Source organism: Xiphophorus couchianus, chromosome 7 (assembly GCF_001444195.1).
Source record: "Xiphophorus couchianus chromosome 7, X_couchianus-1.0, whole genome shotgun sequence".
Taxonomy (NCBI): domain Eukaryota; kingdom Metazoa; phylum Chordata; class Actinopteri; order Cyprinodontiformes; family Poeciliidae; genus Xiphophorus; species Xiphophorus couchianus.
Window position 1 is genome coordinate 15,514,476 of NC_040234.1, and position 15,163 is coordinate 15,529,638.

The 15,163-nt window shown below is 39.3% G+C and overlaps 1 protein-coding gene across 2 annotated transcripts in view; it reads left to right on the top strand.

Annotated features, from left to right (window-relative positions):
- The window catches only part of myo3b (myosin IIIB), a 78,772-nt gene that overhangs the window by 25,741 nt on the left and 37,868 nt on the right, over positions 1-15,163 (top strand). For both annotated transcript variants that reach the window (XM_028021902.1, XM_028021903.1), the window contains exons 12-22: positions 153-257; positions 1,117-1,200; positions 1,312-1,514; positions 1,589-1,687; positions 2,569-2,683; positions 2,771-2,897; positions 4,559-4,769; positions 5,540-5,687; positions 7,597-7,750; positions 8,044-8,132; positions 9,431-9,560. In XM_028021902.1, the coding sequence (XP_027877703.1) occupies positions 153-257; positions 1,117-1,200; positions 1,312-1,514; positions 1,589-1,687; positions 2,569-2,683; positions 2,771-2,897; positions 4,559-4,769; positions 5,540-5,687; positions 7,597-7,750; positions 8,044-8,132; positions 9,431-9,560 (1,465 nt within the window). The remainder of the gene's footprint in view (positions 1-152; positions 258-1,116; positions 1,201-1,311; positions 1,515-1,588; positions 1,688-2,568; positions 2,684-2,770; positions 2,898-4,558; positions 4,770-5,539; positions 5,688-7,596; positions 7,751-8,043; positions 8,133-9,430; positions 9,561-15,163) is intronic.

Sequence of the window (15,163 nt, forward strand, 5' to 3'; positions counted from 1 at the left end):
TGTCAGGGAAGTTGATCTGTCATGTCTGCCCCAAACTTCGATGAAAACCACAAAATTGGTTTTTGTACATATGTGTATGTGTGCAGACTTTCTGAAAATTGTATGTATATGATCTGCACCTTCTTATAAACTCTTTCTTTTTTCTTCCTTAGTTTTCTAAGCTGTATCATGGCGTAAAGAGAGGTAGCAACCCTCCACACATCTTTGCCACAGCAGATGCAGCGTACCAAGGAATGGTGACTTTCTGCAAAGACCAGGTCCTCTGGAGGAATATCACATATTGATATAAATTTTTAAGTTCATTCTGTTGGACTGAAATTATCAATTCAGACTATACAGGTCCCTTTTTAGTATGCTGTGCTATCGCCAAAGAAACATACACTAAGCCAGTGGTTCCCAAAGTATGGGGCGAGGTATGGATGAATGAAAAAACAAAAAAACAAAAGACATTTACACAAAAGTGTTTCACTGTAAAGATGGTTTGTTGTGTGTTTTGTTGCAACCTGAAGTGTGAAATAAACTTCAGTGGAGTTTGAAAACAAAACGTGTGTATAGGTTTATGTCTGGTTGAACGATGTGTGCCCAGTTGATTTTTTTTATTTCTTTTTTGGGGAGGATTTTATTGTAATCCATAGGGGTGCCCAGAAAATCTTTGGGAACCACTGCACTAAGTTATGAGGTCATTTCAGTCTGTAGGGACAGAATATCAATCAAAGATGCAGGAAAGTTAACCCCATTGCTCTCCTTTGTACAGAAACAGCTCAAAGCTTCAGCTCCCGTCTTAGATTTTCCATAGGATTGAGATTTGTAGACTGACAAGCCTGCTGCATGAAATGCAAATAAGTAGTTACATTTTATGTAGTTCATCTGGAGTTTTAGCTAAATATGTCTAAAAAGCTGTTTTTTCTCCAACCAGACTTTTATCTTCCCTGTTGTGTATTTTTTCCCCTTTTTTTGTATCCTCTTGTAAAGTTTAAACTCTGCTCATTTTCTACAACACATTTAAAAGCAGCTGGCCTGTGTTGGTGGTGTGGACTGTAGTCTTGATATCTGTTAAACCATAAAAAATGTCTAAGTTGTATATTGGTTGAAAAAATGTTTTTACTGTTCTTTTAGTGCATCATCATTAGTGGTGAAAGTGGAGCAGGAAAGACAGAAAGTGCTCATTTGATTGTTCAACATCTTACCTTCTTAGGAAAGGTATTTTCTCACATTATCAATATTTCTCATTGAACAGTGTTTACCAAGCAATCTTATTCGTTCATGCAAAACTGAGAATGCGGCACGTGCTGCGCTTGATGCTTCTCTTAGGCAAACAACCGGACTCTTCGGGAGAAGATCCTGCAGGTCAACCCTCTGGTCGAAGCCTTCGGAAACGCCTGCACAGCTATCAATGATAACTCCAGCAGATTTGGTAAATACCTGGAGATGAAGTTCACACCAACCGGAGCCGTCATCGGGGCAAAGATCTCTGAATATCTGCTGGAGAAATCGCGGGTTATCAAGCAAGCAGCGTCAGTGAAACCTTTAATTTGCTGCATATTCAAATTTGTGTTATGCTTCTAACGAATGTTTGTTCTTTATTCAGTGGCGAGAAGAACTTTCATATATTTTACTACATGTACGCCGGGCTTTACCACCAGTCCAAGCTGAAGACTTACAGGCTGCCAGACAGGACACCTCCCCGGTTTGTGCTGCAGTTTTATGTGCTGATACGCTGAATTTATGCCTGGCCCTGACATGTTTCTTGAAAATAAAATCACACGTGTGTGAACCTTTTTCCAAATCTGGCTTTAAAATAAAGTGCTGTAAAACATTAGGTGCTAACCCCCTTTGAGATTTTTCTGTTTTTTTTTCATTTGTCACACTAAAATGTTTTAGATCACAAAGCACATTTTAATATCTGACAAAAATATGATGGTAAACTTAGGTTTATAACTTAAGAATGGGCCTTTTACTCAACTTGGACCAAGTTGAGTTGCTAACTGTTTTCCTTATTAAATGTGCCATTTAAATACTGGTGAAGGCTGTACTCATCAGTAATGTTAGAAAAATGCATATTGCTTTTGCTAAATAAGGTAATGATAATATCAGTCATGACTAATACACATTTTTTAGACTTTTTTCTTACTTCTTCTATTATCTTTAGCACTTCCACTATTAAAAGTGTACATGAAGTGTTAGCATTGCAGGTAGTGAAAGTCTAACTAATGTTCCAAATAAAATACTAACATGTAAAATGTACATGTTTGCCACTGAAGATAAAATATTCGGTGTAATACTGACTTGCAAAACTCCATAAATAGATATTGCAACAAGAGTTGTGACTATTAATTTCTTGTATTTATTCATGTTATCTGTGTCTGATGTAATTTTTTACATTACATTACAATTTTGAGAGAAAAAAAAAACAAAAAGAGAAGAAACCTGTAAAGTCTTGACACCTGTTTTTAGATTTGTTTTTATTTTTGCATTTATTGTTTCTCTTTTTGATAACATCATAAACCGCTGACATGCGTGACTTGTATTGAAATTTGACATCTCCTCTCATAATCTCTTTCTCTGCAGGTACATTGACAGTCAGCAGAGCAAAGTGATGCAGGACATTGTCTCGAGGAAACAGTACAAGGAGCAGTTTGATGCAATTCAGGAGTGTTTCAGAAATATCGGCTTCACAGAAGAAGTACTTTGCACAACTTAAGTACTTAAACGTGTATTTTCTTTAAGTGCCGCAATAACTGGGCTTTCTTTTGTGCTTTTCTTTTCACAGGAGGTGAACTCTGTCTACAGGATTCTGTCAGGCATTCTGAACACGGGCAACATTGAGTTTACTGCCATCACGTCTCATCACCACACAGATAAGAGTGACGTGCCTAACTCAGAGGCCTTAGAGAACGGTGAGTCGCAGCCGCTCAGCTCTCTGTCTGTAACAGTGGTCGCCTGTTTTCAACAAAACTATTTGAAACTTGTTTAGATAAATGATTGTTTAGTCAGACATTTCCTTTCTAAGCTGTGTGATGGCCCATTGGAGCAATGCGTGCCACAAAATGCAAAAAAAATCAACTATATTGTAGAAAACAGAACAACACAGTTGAAAGTTGAAACATTTCACAAACATATAGACTCCATCAAAATTATGGATGCTACTAATGTGATTATTTATTTCTCTGCTCCTTCTAGATGAAATTTACAAAACTGATGAGTCTTAACTGATTAATATAAAATGGATAAAGTTTTATTAGCAAAGAAAATGTGTTTAAGCGGTTTTATGGCACCTGCTTTTGGGCTTTAATACAAAGTAATTTAAGAATAACAGAAAAAAAAGTGTTTCTTGATCTAAACGTTCTGCTTGCAGGAAATAAAACAAACAGCTATCCGACCTAATAAAGAGATGACAGAACAAAAATTATCTCTCACTATATTGATTTTCCATATTCTGTAGAAGACAGAAGAGCTGTTTAGTCTTTTGTATCTCTTCTCTTTCTATATAAACAAAATAATTAACAAAACATGTTTCTCCTTCAGGACAAAAGTACAAAAAACATCCCTCTGACAAAAGAAAAGAAAAATTAAAACAACAGTTTAGCAACAACCTTACAAAATTACTTGTGTATTTATTAGTGCTTTTACTTTATCTTATATTATATTAGATCAGATTATTAGATAAGATTATGATTATATAATATGATATGTTACATTATTTTATATTGTTATGCTTACTATACAGTATACTGTGGAGGACTGAAAGAGGCTGGCAAGACCACAAAGCTTTAGACCTGTTTAGATGGGCCTCTAACAAAACAAAAGAAAACAATGTAAACCGAGGGTTGAAGTCTATAGCTGGGTTTCCGTCACCTATAAAAATGATTTATCTGAGAGACGTCACACGCCGCAGTGGTAGAGCTGGCGCACCATAACTAAAGGCTGCAGTTGTCCGCAGTTCGATTCCCGGCACCTGGCCTTTGTAAAAAGTGCCTGTGTAACAATGTTTTAGTAAAAACTCATTTGACACAGACTTATCTAAATAAAAGAGGACTTTTTACAAGCAAGCCCATTGCAGATCTTCTCAACCTTCCTGGAGAAATCAAAGCCAATAGAAGAGCTTTATAAAAAAATATTATAATAGTGGGTTTATAGGCAGATAGGCAGTGCACAAATGGCTTCCCACATTTGGATTCATTACCTCCAAACATACAGAACCAATTACTGTGCAATCTTCTATTGCACACACTTCCCACAGACGGAGCCCCTCAGCCTGTGTTGAAAATTATTTACATGCTTGTGTGAATATACAAATTTCATTATATATTGACAGATGCATGGGTTAATTGTAACCTCTTTTATATTTGCCAGTGCCTTTTCCCCAGTATTGATCAAGTCTGAAACATTTTTTTACCAAAGCAGAATGTATATGGAGGTGAAATTTAAAAGACTTTCTCTTTATGATGATCCTCCTGCAGCAAAACCTACCTAGTCTTTCTGAATGGCATTATGTGTTTTATTCAAAAGACAAATATTAGATTGTGAAAATGATTGTTCAAATTACCTTTGTTTTCAGCTGCGTCTCTGCTCAGCATCGGCTCCGAGGAGCTCCAGGAAGCGCTGACCTCTCAGTGCGTGGTCACGAGAGGAGAGACCATCATCCGCACGAACACCGTGGACAAAGCCGCTGACGTCCGAGACGCCATGTCCAAGGCCTTGTACGGACGCCTCTTCAGCTGGATTGTCAACCGCATCAACTCGTTGCTGCAGCCCGACATGAAGATCTGGTGAGAGTGCATGTAGATCTGTGAAGATGTCAACGCTGCCTTTGCTGATCGTCTCGGACTCCGGCGAAGAACCTCTGACAAGCCCTGATGACCTCTGTGGACGTCTGCAGAGGAGGATGCAAAGATGCAGAGGAGAATATCAATGGGTCCTCACAAGACAAGCAAAAGAAGAGCAAAAAAAAAAAAGAAGTTTTAATAAATTTTTGATACAGAGTTGCGTGCGGAGAAAATAATGTTCAGATGATTAAAAAGACTTCAGAGAGACTCGAAAGAGGCTCTTCATTGATCCAAAAGAATTCCTTTATAAATATGAGCATTGAGTGTCAAAGAGTCGTCTCACAGAAATGAGGAGAAGCCAGAGTTCCTGTCTAAATTCAGCTCATCTTTTCTGATTCCTTATTGCCTTTAATAGCTGGGCAGAGCAGGCTTTTAAGGTGACCTTTACTTCCTGTGGGGAATGACTGATTAAGAAGCAGGAGCATGAATATAATGTAAAAGATCATATAAAAACATGTTATTTATTCGACTGTGCTGTAAAATAGTTTTGTTTGTGCAGACACTGAAAATACTCTGAGGTGTGAGACTGAAACAAAACCAGTCAGAGCTTTTATAATACCCGATGTTTGTGATTTCCTGCAGATCCGACTCTGTATATGGGTTGAACTTGGATTATCATTAAAGTTTTATCAATTATTACGGTTGCTGGGGGATTTGCTGCTTCCTCCAACACAGAAGAATAAGTTTGTTTGTCCCCCTTTTCTCCTTTGAAGTGCCGCAGAGAGCTGCATGAATGTGGGAATCCTGGACATCTTTGGATTTGAAAACTTCAAGAAGAACTCGTTTGAACAATTGTGCATCAACATTGCAAATGAGCAGATCCAGTTTTATTTCAACCAGCACATATTCGCCCTTGAACAGGTGAGTTTTTCTGCAGAAAACGGTCTTAATACACTTTTCCAACACATTTTAGCTTGAGATTCTCTTCTAATGTGTTGTGAATGACGAGCCACTTACACAAAATGCTGTTTTGAAAATAACTACTTGTATTTATTTGTTTGTTCTCAACATGACATCTTGCTTATTTGCTAGCATACATTTGTGCTCTACAAAATTACTCTTAATTGACTTGATGAAGCTGTTTACTTTGAAGGTTTAATTTTGCTTGATGGGAATGAATAGACGTTAATCAAGAAGCCTTTTAATATAACGCCTTTAAGTTAACATTAACAGCTGTTTCTCCAAGGTGAAGCGAAAGTTGTTGTTTTGCTTATTGACAAATGCTGAACTAAAGCACAAACCACAGGATATAATTCACTGCTTCCAGTCTCTTGCCCTCTGCTTTGCTCAGTCATTAGGATTTATCTAGCAGCATGATTAAAATGCTACTGTGTTTGTAAAAATATCTGTACCCCCCCTAACTTTTGGATATTTTGATACAACCTGTGTTTATGAGAAAAACCAACACTAAGTAGTGCTTAGCTTTAAAATTAGGCAAATATAACAACCTGAACCTTGACTGTTACAGTTGGGGTAAGTTTCTACCAGCTTTGCACATCAGATGACTACATTTCTTCCACCTTCTTGTCTAAATAAACAAACTTGCTCAAGTTGGAAGGTGTGTTACTGCGAGGATCAATTTTAAAGTCCTGCCACGTGTCTCTCAACCATTATATTGTATCTTTATCAGGATGTTTAAGGTTTGTTGCCCTGGAAGATGAAAGTCCTCTTACAGGTTTTCTTCCAGGATTTCCCATCGACTGTGGCCAACTTCTCTGTTTCATCTGACAAAAGAAATCCGCACAGCATGATGCTGCTGCCACAATTTTTCATGTTTTGGAGATGCTGTGGTCACTTGTTAAATTTTTTTCACTATAGGCTAGATTGGTGGAATGCATTACTTATTCTGTTGACAGAATAACTAGTAGTCTGCCTGAACCGTGGATCTCTGCAGCTCCTCTACACCTGCAGTTTGGCCTCTTTGCTGCTTCTCAGATTAATTCTCTCTTTGCTCAGCTTATAATTTTAGGTAGACGGCCATATCTTGGTAGGTTTTGCAGTTGTACTGTACTCTTCCTTTAAATGTCTTTACAACTTCATCTCAGACCTGTCTGCTGGGTTTCTTGGTTTTCATGATGCTGTTGTTTTGTTCCATTTCACAATTTTGCACAGCTGTGGGTGTGTCTGCCACATACAAATCCCACAAAATTGCACTGAAGTTTGTGGTTTTGACATTAGAAAATATGAAAAAGTGGATAGGGTGTGAATACCTTTACATCAAAAGCTGCATATTCTGCTTTAAATGATGCTGTGATCATTGAAAATTAGGTCTTAAGCTTGTGAAAAAGTTTCTGCTGAGTTGTGGGGCTAATGTTCTGTACAAGAGGGATCTTTATTTGGTGTGCATGTCTTCAGTGCTGCTGTGCTCAAACTGATTATTCCAAGATGATGACTTAAACATGAGGAGGGTTTAGATCCATTGGTTCTTCTTTATTAGTAAAATATATATTTAAAGGAACTTTTTGATCTGAAGCTAAATAGATGCCATAATAAGATATCACTGCGGGTTATTTGCACATTGAAATAAATTATGAATAAGTAAGTGGCTCTATTTGTTAGTTTGGAGCGCTTCTGTATTATGCATTCATTCTATTATGCTGTAAACTTCATCACACAGCCAGCTGCAGCTCTTTGGTTTAGTTGATTACGAGCTCTTTTCTGCCCCCCGCACATACACACATCCACAAATCATATTTACCCCAGATTGTCTAATTGGGTCATTTAGAAAAACCATTAACTGGTTTATTCTATATTTTCTGATCCTAATTAGCTGGAATACCAGAGCGAGGGAGTGGATGCCAGCCTGGTGGAGTATGAGGACAACAGGCCCATTCTGGACATGTTCCTGCAGAAGCCAATGGGGCTTTTATCCTTACTGGATGAGGAGAGTCGCTTCCCCCAGGCCACCGATCAGACTCTTGTGGGTAAGACAGCAAATGACCTGTGCCCCACTTACAGAGGCATTAGTTTTTCACACAGGGTCAGGTTAGTTTGGATAGTTGTTAGTTCGTTATAAAAGCTTTTTGAATTTATTTGGGTTATCTTCGTTTGATAATAAAATTTGTTTGATGATCTGAAACACAAGTGTGACAAAAAAGCAGGCAGATTAAACCTGTAGGGAGGAAAATACTTTTTCATAGCTCTGTAGCTGCAGCTCATTATGCATGTAAAGCCTTTTAACACCCTGTTTTATTCTCTTTTCATGTCTTGCTCACAGATAAATTTGAAGACAATCTGCGTTGCAAATATTTTTGGATTCCTAAATGCATGGACCTTTGCTTCGGAATACAACATTATGCTGGAAAGGTATTGCATGTTTGTTTGCATTTAATGCCTGACAATCTTGTTTGCTAGATTTTGGAACATAAATTTCATAATGCATACACAGACTCTCACTTAGTTTCAATTGGATACCTGCATTATTTACAGTAAAGATTTGAAATGATACACTCAGATCATACTGGGCTCATGAGAATGAGATGAGGTGTTGGTATGTTTTTAATGTACAGCACTTTGGCTATCCTAGTGGTTTTTGAAAAGTGCTATAGAAATAAAGTTGATTGATTGATTGCAATGTGGATTTAAGCTAATTTGTAATTATTGTATAAACAAGCAAACACTCCATGGTGTGAGGGCCTGAGCTTTATACTTGCAGGCCTTGAGCAGCTGTAACCAAGCGCTGTCAGCCAGCCTGACGAGAGGTTTTATTGTCTGATTACATCACAGACCTTACATTAACTCAATAAATGCTTTCTATTTCACTTCAAAATAAGAGTCATGAACATAGATGCATAGTGTTAAGCTTAAAGCTCTCATCTTCATATGTTTAGCTTGGACAAAACCAGCCTGTAGATGGTACAAACACAGATCTCACTTTGATGAGAAATATGGTCTTATTGTTTTTAGCACTTGACTGCATCTTCTTGATTGCTTGTTCATACAGTACATACTGCTGCGACGTTGGCCAAACAACTGACCTAAAAGTGACTCTAGCTGCAGTAATAGTTGACAAAATGCATTTTTATCTTCAAAAAAATAAGACCCCTTCTGTAACATCAAAAGTACATAAAACACAAAGTTTAAGAGTAAATCATATATGTATGATTTTTGAGTAGTACCATGTAATACAGCCATTAGTTTCCTGGAATTGTTAGGTTAACTACCAGGAACTTATTGGATGCTTTCCTGGAACTTTCATAGTTATGGACTAAATCACACACCAAGTTCTGTAAAACACTCGTTAAGTTCAGGAAAGTAATCGGCAACATGTAAGTTCCAGGAAAGTACCCGGTATGTTCTGGGAAGGTTTGGGAAATATACCCATTAAGCTTCTTAAAGAGTTCTTGAAAGCACCAAGTAACTTTCAGGAAAGTAAACCATTAGTGTATGATTTTGCTCTACTTTTATATGAACATTCCCTACTTTTTGTTTAAGAAATGTTACATGCTTATGCTATCAAACTATAGTAGTATTTCGTATATATTGGTAGTGATAACTTCTTTTTGTTCACTTTGACACGGAATATAGTGCATTGCTATAAGAAAATTGCTTGGTTCCCTAATATTTAAGGTTTTTGTTTGCATTTCTTGCGTTCTGCTCGACAGGTGATGTACAACGTAAATGGATTTCTGGAAAAGAACCGGGACACTCTTCCTGCAGATATTGTTTTGGTGTTGAGAACATCGGAGAGCAAACTCCTTCAGCAGCTGTTTTCCAGCCCTCTGACTAAAACAGGTACAACAAAGGAAAATTATGCCAATTGAACAAATTTCAGGTAACATTGTTCTCATCATCACAATAGAAACGGAAACTTTTGAGACAGGCAGTTTGTGTGATCGTGATACTGTATAAGTGCTGCCTCTATAAACGTTCAGGTAAGTGGGTTTCTTAAAGACGCGGCTTCCAGCCATCCACTGGTCCTCCTCCACTTCAAGCCTCTGCGCGCCGTTCTTGGATAAATCTGCTCTCTCCATTATCTCTTGAGAGGCTCAGCTCTCTGCGCGGCGCTCTGTTTTTATTTTCACTAAGCTTTCCCTCTTGGTTTCCCACTGCTGAATGCTATCTGCAAATTGTGGGTGCGGAGGGATATTTTATGATAAGGTTTCTAAATACCCGGGGGATGAGGAAACAGTATTTAGGGAACACAAAAGCAGCTCGTCCCACCTCTTTTCTGTTTTTTAAATGAAGGTAGAGTAACGTGCTCGTCATTAGCTGGCGCAGAGGCCTCCTGGTCACTTGACTTAGCTGAAATGCTAATAGATGTCTTAAATTATCAGATTGCCTCTCCTTTATTTCAGCTAAGCCACATTATGTGATCCACATCCTATTTTAGGGAGGGGGGCTGTAAAGGCCTGCTTTCACTCCCAGCTGCATTAAGAGAAAGGTTCGACTCACAAAAGGCTCCCAAGCTGAGGAAATTTGTGACGTCTGTAAACTTCTATTGCAGCTTGTGCACAAGGGAGCCTTCAGCTATTTCCTCCTGCAGTTAACAGCTTCAGAGAAGTGCACACCATAAAAACAAATGCATTGGACACATCTTTTCAGTAAACAGCAGCACTGAATAGAAGCTAAGATGTGCTGTAATGTTTACTGTAGGAGTCTCTTACATCTAAAAGCTTCTTTATTCTCGTATTGCTCTATGGTTTTGTCTGCTCTGCCATTCAGAGGAAAGAATCATGTTAATGTGCTGATTTATCGGAGAAATAAATTGTTTATGTGCGTTTTTAACTTGCTAAAAGGCTTAAACAAAGCTCAGTGTGAGCAGTTAGTCTGTTTGTTAAAAGCTGGAGGTCTGGTCGCCTTACTGCAGTTTTTGAAAGTACAGATCATCTCTGAAGATAAAAGCTGGTCTGTCTTATCAGTCTGGAAAAGATGGAGCTCTGTTCAAAGTGAGATACAGCACAGCATATGAAAATTAGAAATCTAGTCTTCAGGGTAGAATTTTAGGAGGGCTTTAATTTGCATCTCCCCTCCATGTTATAGATACACTGTTATCTGTGAAATTACCATTATCTGAGAGGATCTGATGGAAATCAGTTTTTACACCAGGGTGGTTTGAGTCTCTGGGGCTCCTCACAGTATCACCACTAGGGGACACCCTCGTAGATCTGCAGCCTCTCCAACTGAGGTTGAAATATCTGTCCAAGGAAGTTCAAGAGCACACATACAGTATGTACCTGAAGGACAAATTCATCCCAGCTCATATTCCCTTACTTTGTATTTTCTCAATCCTAATACATGCGTGTTTTTCTCGGTCTCTTTTACATGCCCACTTTGAAAATTTGATAGTCCTCCTGTAATGTTTGTACTCGGTGAGCAGCAGGGAGGCAGGAAAGCCCCAGAAAGTAAAACTCTCCCCGGCTGTGAATAGCGAGGCCACTTGAGCCCCCGGAGAAAGCGAGTCCTTGAGGCCTGGACATGTGGTGGTGTTTTGTCAGAGGAAATGGGATGTATTTGCATGGACAAATTCCTGAGAGCCAGGGTCTTTCCCAGACTGAGGGAGGGGGATCAGAGTGTTTGAATTGGCGCAGCTAAGTCAGGCCTACCAGGGCCTGGGCCGCCTTCAGTGGTTCTGTGTGTGTGTGTGTGTCAGAGAGTGTGTGTGTTGCCTCAGGGCTGCCTGGGCCTGCTGATTGTCCACACTGCACCTTAACACTGCCAATCCTTTGTTCCAGCACAAAAAGTGTTGTGATGTAAAGTGACTGCATTTATTATTACTATTGATGTGCTCTTTTTGTCCTCATAAGGTAGGAATGACTGCACCCACCCCACAATTTATGAATGGTGAATATTTTGAAGAGTAGTGAAAGTGCAGACTTTACAGAAATTACAGCACATTTGTAATCCTAAACAGCAGTATTCCCTGTGTTTACTTCAGATAATGTAGAAGTTGGTGCAGTTCGGTACAACATTTTTCTCTGTTTCTGCTGTAAAAGTGGCCCATACAGCTGACCTGTAATACACACTTCCTGGGCATCCTACAGTGATAGGTTCATAGGATAATGGCATGGTATGGTTAGAGTGATGCACCGCATCAACAAACATAGTCCATTGATTGGGGGACAGAAAAATGTCACTGCTTGCAACAAACAGGAGACATACTAGTAGAGCACCACATTTGTTTTCACACTATATGACGCCCATTTAGGCGTTTGGGTTTAACCCTGTTGGAAACACTCTTCTGAATACTGCAGTGTATAGCTCAGACGATACGCACACTGAGCTAATAGCTAGCTCTGTGTGCGTACGGCTTTGTTGCTTGTGATTTTGAAAAGTGACACTAAGCAATCCAACAAAGCAAAACAGAAGGTTATCTGTGAAGCAAAGTTATGTACATAGGTGACTTTAAATGTTTGCTACACGAGTTTGGAACAACTATTGTAAGAAATTAGCACCGCTAGCACAGTTAGCATACCTAAATGTGACAACAGTGTCTGGCTACTTTTCTAAATTTTTTATATTCCTACCTTATGTTAGAAATTTCCAACATTTTTAAATCAAGTATATTGTCCAGCAGGTAGCTTTTGAAATCCCAGAAGGATCAAATTTGAGCAACTTCTTGTTATCTAGTTAGCCGTGTTGTTATTCTCAAAGTGGTTATTAGTGAAACAAACCAATATAACTTTCACTGCTCAAATATGCCTTGTATTTTTTCCTCTCTCAACACTATACCATCTTAAGAGAAGACAGAGTTGGCCAACAGTCTGTTTACTGACAGAGGACTTGTTTAAATAATCTGGCAAATCTAAATATGTCTGGTATGTGAAGCATCTGTTTGAACATTTTACAGCCCAATAACTGATTAGATGTGTCTTTGAAATTAAATCTATGTGTTGCCTTTCTGAGTCATTTTTTAGGAAACCTTCATTTGTGTGATTAAACTCCTTAAACTGAAGTGAAATTTACGTGCATAGCCAGATTTAACTTCTCCTTTTGCCTGTCGAGAGAAGAATTTTGCATCTGAGAGATGCAAATCTCAGGCTCCACCTTTAGAAAAATCTTTGGAGGCTCCATCTGAGAGAGCGTGTGTGTTTATATATTTTTTGCCAGCATTTACAAAATTCTACTAAAGTCTTAAACTCAGACAACCACAACTTTTAAATGCATTTTTTAATAAATGTAAGTTTCATGTGACTTACATCATGGTTTAGATTTTAATACTTAACTAAATACATTTTACTGAGCTTTCCCATGTTTTTTTTAGAAGATTGGGATTCAAAGAAATGTTGCTTTTAGGATGTGACACTTGATAATCACATAATTTTAATTTCTTGGATAATTTCTCACACTTGGATGCTTTTTCTTAACAACAATGCTCTCGTGTAACTTTTCAAGGTTTAAAGTTTAAGGCTCACATCTGTGTCAAACATTTAAACTTAGTTTTTTTTCACATCTTCCTGTCAGGCCACAGCTCTTCCATCCTCTGTGTGCCTTCATGTAAAAGGAGATCGTCCTGACAGGCTTCTCCCGGCTCCATATGTGACACGTTTGGCTCTTTGTTCTCTCCCCAGCAGAGGCCTATTTTCATCCCAACAGACAGATCTTCCTCCAGACTTCTACCAAGAAAGACACTCACTGAGTAATACTTTTATTATTCCTCTTTCCAAATAGTGGTATTTGGAAAATGTTTTGAGTCAGCAGTGGGATTTACGGCGACCCTGCACATCAGGAGCAAGGAGCCTACTCTCTGAAGTCACATGGCGCAACATGCTTTGATAAACGCAACACTGTGTTGTGTCACTAAAAGCCAATTACACCATGCTTTTTTATGATTGATCTGCTTTGACAGTACTGGATGGCATTTAAATCAGCAGCCCCCTGAAGCCATCCCCAGGCATGAACGGTGGCAGTTATGGAGGGGTGGGAAGGGTTCTGGGTCTTTTAATCTAATTTGCTTGGTTGCTGAGTTGAGTTTTGAGATCATCTGTTTTGAAAACGGGAGCGGGAAAAGCGCTGGAGATATCCAGCAAGCCTCTGCTCACTCAGCTCGGTAAGGCTGCTCGCTCTTACAACTTTGATTGTCCCCCGTGTCGACAGCCCGATCCACAGCTTCAGAAGTACAAGGCGCTCACTGACACTCATAAAAGCATGTAGGGAGGTGTCATATTGAACGCAGGATTGCTTTTTAATCCCAGGCACATTGACTATTCTTGTCAATAGAGCCCCAATACAACTGCCAGCTTGAGCTTTTTTTTCTCCAACAGGATTCTTGCTGGGCTTAATTTTCAAAGTGAACGCACAGATGCCAGGCAAGGGTTTTCTTTTTTCTCTCTTTTTGCCCCCTCCCCGTACGCCCCTCTGCCACTCTCTTCATTTGTCCTGGAAGTCAGCGCCAAGAGCAACATGCGTGAAGCCGAAACGAACAGCGGGGATGCTTGTCCACCTGTTTCTCGCCACTAAGCGACCTGATGGAGAGTATTCCCCTCACCTGCTCTCCTTTATTAATTTTTAATCCCTCATATCAAAACTTCTTTTCGCTTTCATTTATTTTCATCATTTGAGAGAACAGATAAAAGTGAGAACTGTCTCTGGCAGAAACTTAAAAACACATGAAGCTGATCTTTTTTTTTTTTCCTCAATGTCAAAGAACAAATCTTCCCTTTCTTGTCCGTCTCTGTTTGAATAATTATGATCCACATCATTAGACAAGTTCCCTCACTGTATCTAAATGAGAATGTCTCCTTTCAGGGCCGGACATCACAGGTGTTCCCATGGTTTCATGTCTCAAGAGACGTAAATCTTTGAGGATACTGACTATTAACCCATGCTCTAATCATGTACTCTGAAGGGGGGATACAAAATCCTCCAGAAGAATGAATTAACGCGACCCGCCGAGGAATAAGTGAAGAAGGCGGCGAGTGTCCGTTTGCGAGGCTTAGGTACAACTGTCACAGTTTCTCTCTTCGCGGCGCAGCCCCCTTCATCTCCTCTTGATGGTGTCATGGAAGTGAGAGGCGTGAAAGCGCAGTGACACTCCACGAGCCCGTTCCACTCACTGCCGCTAATTCATCATGACAAATGTGCTCAGATGATCTGGCCCAGCAGCACTAATGGGGAGAGGAGAGAGCGCACTTCATTTGCACAAGACCCACTCCAATTAATCCATCCAGCTTTACTCTGGGCTAATTGGAGCGGGGCCCTCCCTGCCTGTGTGTTGGTAATGTACCCGACACAGTTTTAACAACCCCTGTTCTTAAAGATCGTACTTTTTTCTTCTTTTTTTTTTTTTTTCTTTTTTGGGTGATTGTGTCGAAGGGCCGCTTGAGGTTGTAGAAACCTGATGTCCTTAAAGACAAGTCCCTCTCACAAACATTTGTTCATAATGAGCAACAAGCAGC